Source organism: Ochotona princeps, chromosome 18 (genome assembly GCF_030435755.1).
Source record: "Ochotona princeps isolate mOchPri1 chromosome 18, mOchPri1.hap1, whole genome shotgun sequence".
Lineage (NCBI taxonomy): Eukaryota > Metazoa > Chordata > Mammalia > Lagomorpha > Ochotonidae > Ochotona > Ochotona princeps.
In genome coordinates this window covers 41,569,621-41,582,558 of record NC_080849.1, presented here as the reverse complement: position 1 = coordinate 41,582,558, position 12,938 = coordinate 41,569,621, and the positions used below count along the sequence as shown (strand labels likewise).

At 42.4% G+C, this 12,938-nt stretch overlaps 1 protein-coding gene across 1 annotated transcript in view; it reads left to right on the top strand.

The window, feature by feature from the left end:
* COLEC12 (collectin subfamily member 12) overlaps positions 1-12,938 on the top strand; it is a 181,230-nt gene that overhangs the window by 147,695 nt on the left and 20,597 nt on the right. The window contains exons 3-5 of the mRNA XM_004579610.2: positions 1,343-1,465; positions 8,907-9,005; positions 9,712-10,758. Coding sequence (XP_004579667.2) covers positions 1,343-1,465; positions 8,907-9,005; positions 9,712-10,758 — 1,269 coding nt within the window. The remainder of the gene's footprint in view (positions 1-1,342; positions 1,466-8,906; positions 9,006-9,711; positions 10,759-12,938) is intronic.

The window sequence follows — 12,938 nt, the reverse complement described above, 5'->3', positions numbered from 1 at the left end:
GCTCTCATAAGCCACTTGGAACCAGTTCTGGCACATTACTATTAAGAGATAGGTCACAGGTCTTAGAAGTTGACTGTGGTTTGCTGTTGGACCAATAATATCCAATTCTAAGTATATTTCAGTTTTTTTAAAAATTTTGCCATATACAGATGTTTACTGAAACATCTGTTGCCTCCAGGAGACATCTCACCAATACATATCAACACAAACTATAGCTCATGGATTTTGATATTTTTGTGTTTAGTTTCATCTCTTCAAAACACTTTCTCATTAAATTCTTCATTCATAGATCATATAGCAGCATCATTTTCTTCAAGAAGGTTCTTGATTTTCTTCTTCATTTCTTCAGCAACACATTAGTCATTCAGTAACATGTTATTTAACTTCATGGTATTTTTACTTTCTATTTTTCTTCCTGTTGTTGATTTTGCTTTGTGGTGTTTCATTTAAGGAGACGTATAATAACTGCATAATAGAGACTTTCATATCCAGACGCGAGGATACAATGCAGTGTGCATCTCTACTTCCAGATCAAAGATGGACTCCCAATGAAACTGTTAACTATATGCTGACAATAGGATGCTGGACTCTCTGCCATTGTCCATGCCCACAATGATGGACATACGACTGTTTATGAGGAACTATACTATTGTTATAATATGGGGAACTCAGCGGAGGGGAAGTGATTTGGGGAGGGTGTAAGGGAAATCCAAGGGCTTATGGAACTGTATCATAAATTGATGATGGTGATAATAATATAGTAGAAAAAAACAAAATGTTTAATTTGTTTATAAAATGAAATTTGATTTAAACTGTTCATCTAGAGGAACTGTATAAGGGAGACTAGTATGCAAAGAAGTAAAGGTACAATGCAGTATGCATCTCTACTTCTGAATAAAAGACGGACTCCCAATGAGACTGTTAAATATATGCTGACAATAGGATGCTGGACTCTCTGCCACTGTCCATACCTACATTGTCAGGACACCTTTAAATAGCAGAATGATGGACTTGTGACTATTGTTGATGACTATACTATTTAATAATAATATAGAGAACAGGGGGTGGGGTAAATGGGGAAGGTAGAAAAGGAAATCTGAGCCTATGGGACTATATCATGAAAAATAAAAATATAAACATTCTGATAGCTATGAGCAGTGTTTATATCCTGTTAAATTCAATCATAAAGTAATAAGATTTAAAGTATTTATGTTGATAAAGTGGTATTTTAGCTTTAAAATACTTCTACACAAGAATTAATCTTTTTATAGTATTAGAACCCAAATTTGCAAAGATACTTTTGTTTCTGCTTGCTATTGCTAAAATCTGACTTCTCTTACAGGTATCCAGGAAGGAACACAATGCACCAAATGTAAAAATAACTGGGCACTCAAGTTTTCTATCATATTGTTGTACATTTTGTGCGCCTTGCTAACAATCACAGTGGCCATTTTGGGATATAAAGGTGAGTATTGCTTCTGTTTTCCTCCCGAGTACTGAGTTTCGCTTCATTAACTTAAGCATGAAAATAAAATCATCTTTGCATGTTGAAAGTACAGTCTTCTCTCAGTGTCTGAGGGATACTGGTTCCAAGATCCCAGAGGCTACCAAAATCCATGGATGTTCAAGTGTCATAAATAAAATGGTGTGGTATTCATATCTCCACCCATATACTTTAAATCAACTCTAGATTAACTATAATAACACATTATAAATGCCATGTAAATCATTGTTATATTGTACTTATTAGAATAATGAATGACAAAGAATAAAAGACTAGACATGTCTGAATACAAGTTGTTCCCCAATATCTTCTTTTTTTGAAGATTTATTTATTAAAATGAAGAATGACAGAACAAGAGGAACAGACAGAGAGTGATCTTCCATCTACTGGTCTACTCCCCAAATGATTGTAGCAGCCAGGGCTGGACTAGGCCAAAGCCAGCAGCCTGGAAGTGTGCCTCAGTCTCCCGCATGGAAGGCAGAGGCCCAAGCACTTGGACCATCATCTGTTTCTTTCCAAGGTTCATTAGCAGGGCCCCAAACTGGCACTTGGATGTGGGACACTGGCATCACACGCAGAAGCTTAGCCCATTGTGCCCTTCCCCAATATTTTCCATCTGCAGTTGTTTTTGCATGCAGAACTGTATCTCATTGATGCAGCTCAGGTGTAAACTTAGCCACATCCTGAGCTCCTATCTCTTTCCTGAGCTGCTTGTAACTGTGCCATAGGAAAGGAAGAAACAGTCATTCCTTTCGACTCATTTCAACAATAACAATGGTTCTCTGTGAGTTATGAAGATCTCTTTTCCCCTCTGTGTTTCTTTTTCCTGCCTGTTTCCAGCTACTCCCTCTTCCTCTATCCTCCCCACCCCCAACAGCTTATCACCGAGAGACTCTCTGGAAAGCCTGGAGTTGGCACACAGGGGAACTACTGACAGAGGATAAGCAACACATAAGCTGTCTGGAGATATGACCAACTTCCCCAAGGGACTGGCCACCCCATTCCTTTTCTTCCTCTTCAGCACATTTCCTGAGGTTACTATTGTTGGCTCAACTGTGCCCCTGCAGAAATACACAGAGCGAGCCTCGCCACCTCAGCTCCTCTTTATACCTTGTTGTGCTACCTATGTCTGGCTTAGAACAGAGGGAAGTTTCCCGTGGGAATCACGGGACTCACAGATGACAAAGCAGATTCCTCTGTCCTTTCACCCCTCCCAGAGCACACAGGTGGAAGGGGTTAGGATTGTGAATCACAAACTCCATAAGCCAGCTTTTCTAGAAAACAGTCCTGGAACCCTCCTGTCAACAGCAGCCTTCTCTCAGAACAGAAACACCACCAGAGGGGAATTCCCACAGGCTCACTCCTCTGTTCCCTAACCCAGGCCCCTGGCCCAGGAGGAGGCTCGGACCCTCCAACCAGTGATGCCTTCCACCTCTTTCCCAGTGAGTTTGCATGAGAGGGGCTTCAGAACCAGATAATCCAATTCTATTCATTGTGTGTGTGTACATACACACACATAAATACACACCTATGTCTTGATCCTTCTACCATTCATAATTACAGATGTGTAGGCAGTGCTTGCTAGAGAGTGGGCATCATGCAAAGTTCTTGATGTAGCTCTGGCCCCTTGGTAAGAACTTTTTTTTGGGGGGGAGGTTCTGATCTGTGACATGACATTCACATTTGCTGCTTTTCAAGGTGGTTGGGATGGGCAGAGAGGATAAAATAGAACCCTTCCCATGCTATGGCTATGAAGTTCCTAACCACAGCTCTAACCATTAGAATGGTAAAACATGTATAGCTGTATAAACATGTATGCAATATAGCTGAGGCTTTTTAGACTCATTCCTCAGTTATGTCTATGGAAAATCAGGTGCATCATAGAGGATGCTGACGGATTTGGGCAATGGAAACCTGACAAATTACCAGGTCATTTTATTCCTTTGTTATGAGTGAATGTAACCTGGAGTGCCTTAGGTCTTTAGCAGCAGCAGCGAACAGAGTGAATGGTGAAGAAAGAGTATGGAGTCACAGGGAGGGTCGGCGGAGAGGCGGGTGGGCACCAAGTGAGAGATGAGTCTCTGTGCTCCAGGCAAATCACATGGGCTCTTTTCCTTTACTAGATAAGTCTATAATTACTCCTCAGTGTTCCTAGCAAACTGAGATGAAAGAGAAGTTTGAAATCAAGCAGATATTTAGTAAGTTTCCTTAGGGACACACGTGTTACTGAGAGGTGGGAGTGGTACTTTTTAACCCTCTACTAAGAAATAAGGCCTAAGATTTTATGCTCTCAGAAGAGAGTCAAAGGAGAGGGTTTTGTTTTGTTGGTTTGTTTGCTTGGAGAACAGGTAATTTTTCCATATCTGCCCATTAGGAAATCCTTTCCACTGTGACCCCACATGTGCTGATCCATTTCCAGGTGTCTGTTCCCTGCTCTGCACTGAAACGGCTCCTTAGGCCCTTGAGGTTTCCCTTAGATACCTTGTCCTGTGTGGAACCCCTGAAAGTTGACTTTGAACTCCGCACTGTGTGTTTCCATAGAATTCTCTCTTGACTCTTAGCCTTATCACGCTGTAACGTCATGGAAGCCAGTAACTTCATCTCTCACCACCCAAATGAGAAGTTTTTGTAAAGACTATTTTTCATTTATCATACCTCCTATTGGCACCTAACCTCATGCAGCTCAGGCAGGTGCCAGGAAAGTTTATTGGGTGACTCAATAGGATGGATACATGGGTCATGGATGGGACAGAATGATTGGGGCTGATTCCTATACAAAGATTAACAATCGATGCTAAGGGGGTGCATAAGCCCATGCAAGCAGAGAATTGCTCCCTCTCAAAGCCCTCCCTAAGATCCTAAAATCCTAGAAATCCACTTGGCTTGTTCTGGCGGCATCATCTCCTTAAGGGTGAAGAGACCGTGGCGCCGCTTTTCCTTTCTTTGTGTCCTCATCCCTCAGTCCTCTGCTGACAGAGGGAGGATAATGCAACAAGCACTTTGGGTTTCCAACATGGACTTAATGAACTAAAATGTTGACATTTTCCAGATGTCCTTTCTCTTTATGTGTGCCCTGGTTCCCATTTCTTGCTGATAAGATTCTGGTGACCCAGTATTGTAAGAGGCAAAAAGATAAGACCCAGTTCTGCTTTCACACATCCTCCTTTGATGTCTGAAGAAACCGTCTCCTACTAAAAAGGGTGGGGGGGTGAAGAATACTCGATGAAAGAAACACAATAAGGTAGTTCTCTGAAGTTGAAAGAAAATAAAATCAAAATCCATCATTGATCAGAATTAGCAAAGGCAACTCTATCCTGTTTTCCTCAAAAATGTTCTTGACTTCTTTTCTCTCATGGCCACAGATGCAAAGTTAGCACATCATGAAGTTCCTTCTAGGGAATTTGCTGAACAGGCCAGAAACTCACTGAGTCACTCACTCAGGGTCTGGGAGGTGAAGGTGGCTGGGACCGGGAGGATTTGAAGCAGAAAGCATGTTCTTAGCTACAGCAAGGTTCCTCCTCTGCCCTGGGATTTGATGGAGCATCCTCTTCCCTTCCCTTCCCCTCCCATTTGCCCCCTTCCCTCCCCAACTTTGCTCTCCCCTCCCCTCCCTTTCTTTCTTCTCTCCCTTCTCCTGTCTTCTCACCCCTTCCCCTCACCTTCCCTCTTCTCACCCCTTCCCCTCACCTTCCCTCTTCTCACCCTACCATCCTCCTCCCCTTCCCTCCCTTTCTCTCCTCTCCCCTCTCTTCCCCTCTTTAGTAAACATCTGCTGATAAAAAGTTTTAAAGAAGACAGAACCTTCCCCTCTGGGCTTTTTTAATGGGACATTTGATTTAGGCAGGGGAAATGCTAAATGAAAGGCAACATGGGTTTTGGAGTTAAATCTCCCTGCTGATGCAGCACTGAAATGGTTTACCAGCCATGTGACCAAGTTAGCAGACATCTCTTCACATGCATGATAGGAGTTGTGAAGATGAGTTGAAGTGCAGTGTGCTTTGCAAGGCATATATGTTCTTACTGTGATTGTCCATCATAGACACAGTAGATGCTGCCACTATTTCAGTAAAGGTGCAGCTGTTGCGCTCTGGAATCAAATCACAGGGCTAGCTTCATACACTCAGATGGCAAGGTTTGCCACGTATCCTAAAGACTGAGAGAATCAAGACCAGTGAAAAGGAAGGTATTGAGCCGGGCCACAGGGGGACATCAGTGCACTTTCATAGAAGAGCTCATTGTCAGATTATCTTAGGGAATTGTGCTTTGAGTATTGGAAAGGAGCAGCTCCAGGGACAATACCTAAAACAACCGTGTGCTGAGAAAAACGTATGTGAAGAAGCAATTCCCTGTTGGGGGCAGGAAGGGTGAGCATGCGGAACCAGACTGCTAGTAACCCTTTTGTGCTTCCTGTTTGTTTTCCTCATATAAGAATGATGTATAAACAAGTCTGTGTCCTTAAACTGGGCCTTTCTGGCATCAGATAGGACAGCTCTATGTTCCTGAGAGTTTGTGCTAAAAAATCCAAAATACTCAACAACACAAATGCTGTATACTCTTACAGAAAGTGTTAGCTCTGAATCTCATTTGAGTATTTTTATGCAACAGTAAGCTGCCAGCATTGCAGTTCTAAGGTTTGTGGCTTTATATCAGCATCCTGTTTTTAAACAGACTCACAAGCCCCAATGCATGTGAACAAGTTCATTAGCACTTGTGGGTTGGACAAATAGTTTCCTTGTTGCACAGAAAAGTTAACAGGTCTTAAAATTTTTGTGTGTGTGGTGTGTTTGTATTTCTTACTCTAAACCAGTCTGAATTATCTGTCCACAGTGGTTCTGTGCTTTTCAAAACTAAAATGGAAGAAAAATTAGAGAAGATAGAAAATGATCGTCAGCATATTTAGAGGATTCTTTGGCTTCCAGGAAAGAAGGGCAGGAATTCAGATCCTTCGTGTGGTTTGAGGACAGACCAAGGCATGTGTTTTGATTTGAGGATCAAAACTGAACTCAAACTCGTAAACATTCCATATTTTATATTTAAAAAGTGTAGCGTTGCTAAAATGCATACGAAACATTTTGTTCTTGAGAGTATCCAGGGATTTAGGAGTGTGCGTGCCCATCAGACAGCTCTAAGGTATAGATTACTGTAACTATACCTCTGTGTCTGTATAATAATTTTGAAAAAACAACAATTACCCCCATGAAATGCCATACTTGGTGCCAGTGCAAAGGCCTCCCTGGGTGATTTGAGCTGTCAGTTTGTGTATGAGACCTATAACTCAGCCAGATTTTTGCACACCCCAGGAACCCCTGCACAAACTCTCGTTTGTTTAAATAGATGGCACAATTTCATATTCATTGTGCACCTACCAAACACTACACACTGCTCTGCAAGCTGAAGATAAAGCCGAATGCGGATGATTCCTAATGTCACCTCTCAGCCTCTTGGTGGTACAAAGCAATACGCATTCAGTAAAGACCATGCCTCACATTTTTAACTGTGTTCTTTTGCCTGGATTAATAAGATATGATCCTGTTCTCTCTGTGATGCTAGGCTCTGGTCAACATGACGGGCACAAGGCCAATTTAGATTGCACAGTAGGAATACTGTGTGCATTCTGACTCATGAGATTGTCAGTTTGTGATGAGTGTTGACGGTCAACCAGTAAGTAAGCTAAAGAGCACCTGTCCCAACCCTCCTTCCCAGAAGCAAGCCAGGACAGCAGAGAGCAGTGAGTTCTGGAGGAGGAAGAGCTTCGTGCCAGGTGCCCCTCAGCAGACACTTTCCCAAGCTGATACAAACTGAGTCTTGAAGGGCAAGTAGGACTTGGCTGTGTGAGGAGGCCAGGAAAGAGCATCTCTGTGGAGAAAAGAGCTCACAGAGCTTGGAGAGGCCTGGTGAGAGAGAGACTATGATAGAGATGGGGTCCGTGTCTCATTATGGAAGGTAGACTGAGCTCGGCCCGGGGCAGGGCCAGAGTCTACAGAGCAGGCTCACTTTGGCTCACACATACATGGGAACTTGCTGCTTTTTCTGGGCAAGAGAATCTTGAGGAGAATATTGTATAATTATGCATAGGTAGAACATCTGATGAATTTGTATGAACGGAACCTATTAGCTCACAGTTATTAAAGCATATTCATGCTAAACAAAACTTTTTAAAAATTCTTTTCAAAATCTTACTGATATAAAGAAGGCAGGACAAATGATCTCCAGAGGGTAGCAGTTTGATCTCACATAGCCACTTCATGGCAAATATCCTTGGCTTAGACCTTTTACAAGTGTAAACTTGGTGGGCCAGTGCTGTGGCAGTGTGGGTCAAGCTGCTGCCTGCAATAGTGGCATCCCATATGGCCACTAGTTCAAGTCCTGGCTACTCCACCTCTGATACAGATCCCTGCTAATGCACCAGGGAAAGCAGCAGAAGATGGTTCAGGTCTCTGGGCCACAGGACCCACACGGGAGAACTGAAAGAGGTTCCTGGCTCCTTGGTGTCAACTTTGCTCAACCTCAGTCATTGTGACCATTTGGAGAGTGAACCAGTGGATGGAAGACATCTCTCTTCCTCGCTTTCTGACTTTCTTTGTAACTCTGTCTTCCAAATAAAACAAATGTATATTCTTTAAAAACCAGAATATGAGCTCACAAAAGAAAAATAAAAACAAACAATCACACCTATAGACCTGAATTCACTATCATAAGGAATTATTGGCTCCTAAGAACAACAAAAAAACCAAAGCTTTATTGAGCATAGCATCACTCACTTTCTATCATAAAGTCAAGAAAAATGTTTTTTTAAAAAATGATCTTCATAAATCATTCTTTAGAAATGCCATTTAGGCAGCTGCCTGGAATTGATAAACTACACATTCACTTGACACTAAAGTAAAAGCACATGTGTAGGTGCCCATGGTGGAATGCTGTCCAACAGTAGCAAGCACCTTTTCTTGCCTTTTATTTCTTCTACAAGGTATAGATTTGAGTCAGACCTTCTTTGCCAGTGGACTCCCTGGGAATCACTTGTGCTAGGGATGTTAGTGGGATGATGAATGATGATACTTTGTAAATGTTCTCTGCTTCGTCTATGGAAACTAAGATTGGAAATTATGCAGACTGAGGGTAACTTTAGCTCAATTAAAAAAAAATTTCCAGCTTCTGAAACATCCAAGAAGTGACAGCATCATAAGAACAAAAAAAAAAAAAAAAAAAAAAAAAAAAAAAATGATACCATTGGGTTTTGTAACAGGTAAAACTTTTCTAGAAAAAAATCACTTTTTCCTCATCTTTTATTCCAATTATACTATTTTTAAATTGTTGCCTTTATTCAGTAATAATCTCTTGCGTAGATATTGAAAAAAAAATCTGAACAAGCAAGTGCATTAACGTATTGTTTTTCAAACCTTAGTGGTAGAGAAAATGGACAATGTCACAGGAGGCATGGAGACATCTCGCCAGACCTATGACGACAAGCTCACAGCAGTGGAAAGTGACCTGAAAAAATTAGGTAACCCTAAGCAAGGGGGGACCATCAGATGGAGGGAACCCCCAGCTCCACTTTGTACCAGAGACTGCAGTCTCTTGGACTCATGTGAACTCCCACTCACCCAGAAAGACTGCTTTGTGCTGTTTTGAGTCTTCCCTCATGATTTAAAGAGTTGCGTTTTAAAGTTAAGGACCAATTGAAGTGTTACTGTGTGCCAAATAACATCTGACAGGCAATCCGGACAGGAACCAAATACCCTTTATTTAAAAATGTGTTATATAAAATGTTTGCTAAATTCCTCCTTGAACTATTTTTAAATGTATAGAAGAACTATAGGAACTAATTTATGAAATCAAGGATTCTTGCTGATTCTATTCCTTGATTTTTGTTTTCATCTTTTTAAAAAATGAATTTTGGTGAATTTAAAAGGTATTTTCTTCTAAGAATACCCTTTCTGGTATTCTAGAATTCAGAATTCCCCCATCCTCTTTGAGAGAAGTTCACACCCGAAAGGATTAGTCCCAGGACTTAGCACTTTTTCTGATTCCCCAGGACCTAGCTCTACTAGCTAGGTTTCTGTATCTTTGCTGACGCAGAACAGTCTGTATCTGCCTCAGTTCCATATCGAAATGACAGCATGCGCCAGCTAACGACTCTGGGGCTCTTTGGTCTTACCTAAACACATCTCCCTATCACCATTCTAAATACAAACCATTTCCTATTCCAGGGGACCAAACTGGGCAGAAAGCTATCAGCACCAACTCTGAACTGTCCACCTTTAGATCAGACATTCTGGATCTTCGTCAGCAGCTTCGAGAGATTACAGAAAAAACCAGCAAGAACAAAGACACGCTAGAGAAGTTACAGGCAAGTGGGGATGCGCTGGTAGACAGGCAGAGTCTACTGAAAGAAACTTTGGAGAATAACTCTTTCCTCATCACCACTGTAAACAAAACCCTCCAGGCATATAATGGTTATGTCACCAATCTGCAGCAAGATACCAGCGTGCTCCAGGGCAACCTGCAGAACCAAATGTATTCTCATAATGTGGTCATCATGAACCTCAACAACTTGAACCTGACCCAGGTGCAGCAGAGGAACCTCATCACCAACCTGCAGCGCTCTGTGGATGACACGAGCCAGGCCATCCAGAGAATCAAGAACGACTTCCAAAATCTGCAGCAGGTTTTCCTGCAGGCCAAGAAAGACACTGATTGGCTAAAGGAGAAAGTGCAGAGTTTGCAGACTCTGGCTGCTAACAACTCCGCCTTGGCCAAAGCCAATAATGACACCCTGGAGGATATGAACAGCCAGCTCAGCTCCTTCACAGGTCAGATGGACAACATCACGACCATCTCCCAAGCCAATGAGCAGAACCTGAAAGACCTTCAGGACTTACACAAGGACGCAGAGAACAGAACATCCCTGAAGTTCAGCCAGATGGAGGAACGCTTCCAGCTCTTTGAGACAGATATCGTGAATATCATTAGCAACATCAGCTACACAGCCCACCACCTGCGGACACTGACCAGCAACCTCAATGAAGTTAGGACCACTTGCACGGATACCCTGACCAAACACACGGATGACCTGACCTCCTTGAATAACACATTGGCCAACATTCGTTTGGATTCTGTTTCTCTCAGGATGCAGCAAGATATGATGAGGTCGAGGTTAGACACGGAAGTGGCCAACTTATCAGTGATTATGGAAGAAATGAAGCTAGTGGACTCCAAGCATGGGCAGCTGATCAAGAATTTCACAATATTACAAGGTATGGGAGAATTCTGACTTATGTCTTAGTTATCTAATGCTATATAGCAAATGAGCCTCGTAGTTTAGAAATGTAAAACAGTCAGTCATCTCTATCTCACAGTTTCTGAGGAATCCAAGAGCAGCTCAGCCAAGTTGTGTTGACTCAGTATTTCACTTACTGCTGTGGTCAAAAGGTTATCCAGGGCTGCAGACTGAAGTCTTGATGGGAGCTAAAAAGTGTCTGTTTCTGACATGACTTAACCACCTGGCTTGTGCTCACCATTTGAAGTTCCCGAGTTGTCTCACAAGTGGCAGTTGGCTGCCTCTAGAACAACTGATCCAAGAATGAAAGCAAGATGAAGGCTACAGTGCCTTTTAGGGCCTGGCTTCTGAAGTTACAGCATCACCCCCTCTACCACAGCCCTGTTCTTTAGAAATAGATTGCTAGATTCAGCACACAGACATGAGGAGTGGGGGAGGGAGTGGAGTGGGATTAAGCTCCAAGTCTTAAAAAGAGGTATAACTAAGTGCTTGTGGACTGTGCTCAGGATGTCCTGTTAATAATTTGTCGAATGAAAAAAAAAATAATTTGTCGAATGAAAGATGGATTAATATGGATTTTCTCCAATACCTGAGCTATTTCAGTGCCAATATAAACTGAGATCCTAGTGGCTAACATGCTCTTTCCATAGTAGAGTATGTGGATTCTATTCATAGCTCTGGTTCGACTCCAGCTCCCTGCTAATGCAGGTTCTGGGAGGCAACAGTGACAGTGCAAGTAACTGAGCTGTTCCAGACACCCACAGGGGTGACATAGGTTGCATTTATGGTTCCTGGCTTTGACCCTGACTCAGCTACAGCCCTTTGGGCATTTTGGGTGTGAACCAGCAGGGGGAGACACTCTATCTCACTGTGCCTTTCAAATAGGTAAATAGATGAGTTTCTTTGAAAGTAAGATTAATTCATTAGATCACAAAGCTAAGACTCATGGATTCCTGTCTCCAAATGTCATGAGCAAAAAATGTCTTGAGTTTTACCCGCATAAATTCCAAGCCCTTAACTCAGATTAAGATTTATTTTGAAGACTCAAAACAGCTAGACATTAGTGGTGTTTCTGTTATAAATTGTTCTCACAGGTTTTGGGTTGAAATTTCTCTGTGGAAAATGCTCTGTTTACACAGTATGGGGGTATACAGAGAACATCAGTGTTTTCTCCCTGACTGCTTCCTTCCTGGCACCTCCCCTTTTTCTGCGCCTGCAGATCTCATTCCTGAGGAAGGAAAGATGAATAGCGTAGAATGGAGCAGGAGGGACTGTTGAGAGCTTAGTGGGGTAGCCTCTGCAAGATTCAGAATGCTCTGCTGCTTTCCGGGAAATTCTTGTTGATTCACGCGTAATGAGCCCCACTGGTTGCGGTTTGGCCACAGAAGTAGAAGCTAGAGCTGACCAACCGTACTGAAGCTACTTGATAACATGGTCATTCATGTTCAGTCATGTGTGGAATTCTCGCAACAGTCGTGTCTGCATCCATCTACCAAAAAATCCTTGTAAGGAGCCTTACTGTATTTGGTTACAAACTGTGTAAAGAACTTTTTTAAAAGATAGATTTATTTATTTAATTTATTTGAAACAATAACAGAGGAAGGGAAGGACAGAGGGAGATCAAGATCTTCCATCCTGATTCACTCTCCAAATGGCTGCAACATCCAGGAGAGGGCCAGCCCAAAGTAAATGCCGAATGATTTCCCCTTGAAACTCTCAAAAGTCTGGCTCTGTTTGAGAGAAGAGCAGGATCATTGTCTGGGTAGATGGAGAAAGGCTTTTCTGGTAAAGGTTTTCTGAGTTTTCTTTTTTCTGCTCACATTCTAGGTACCTTTCCTCAAAACATCCAATTAATGAGCATAATTCGTTGTGCTTTGGCCCTGTAGAAAGTCAGCTAGCTAGCAAAATGACTTTACATCCCCAAAGCATGCTGCTCTGTCCTTTGCTCTTGACCAGTTCCTTTTGGTTTGACCGGGCCACTTGGGCTCCTGGGTAGCCCCTGCCCTGATCATGCTTTCTTCAAGATCCTACTGGTAAAGCGGTATGTCATTTCCTGCAACAGTTCTTCCCATAAATGCTTCCAAGTCTTGATCTCACTTGTTAAAAATGCCCATTGGATGTTCAACTGACCTGAGAGCAGCAGTTTTTGCATCCATT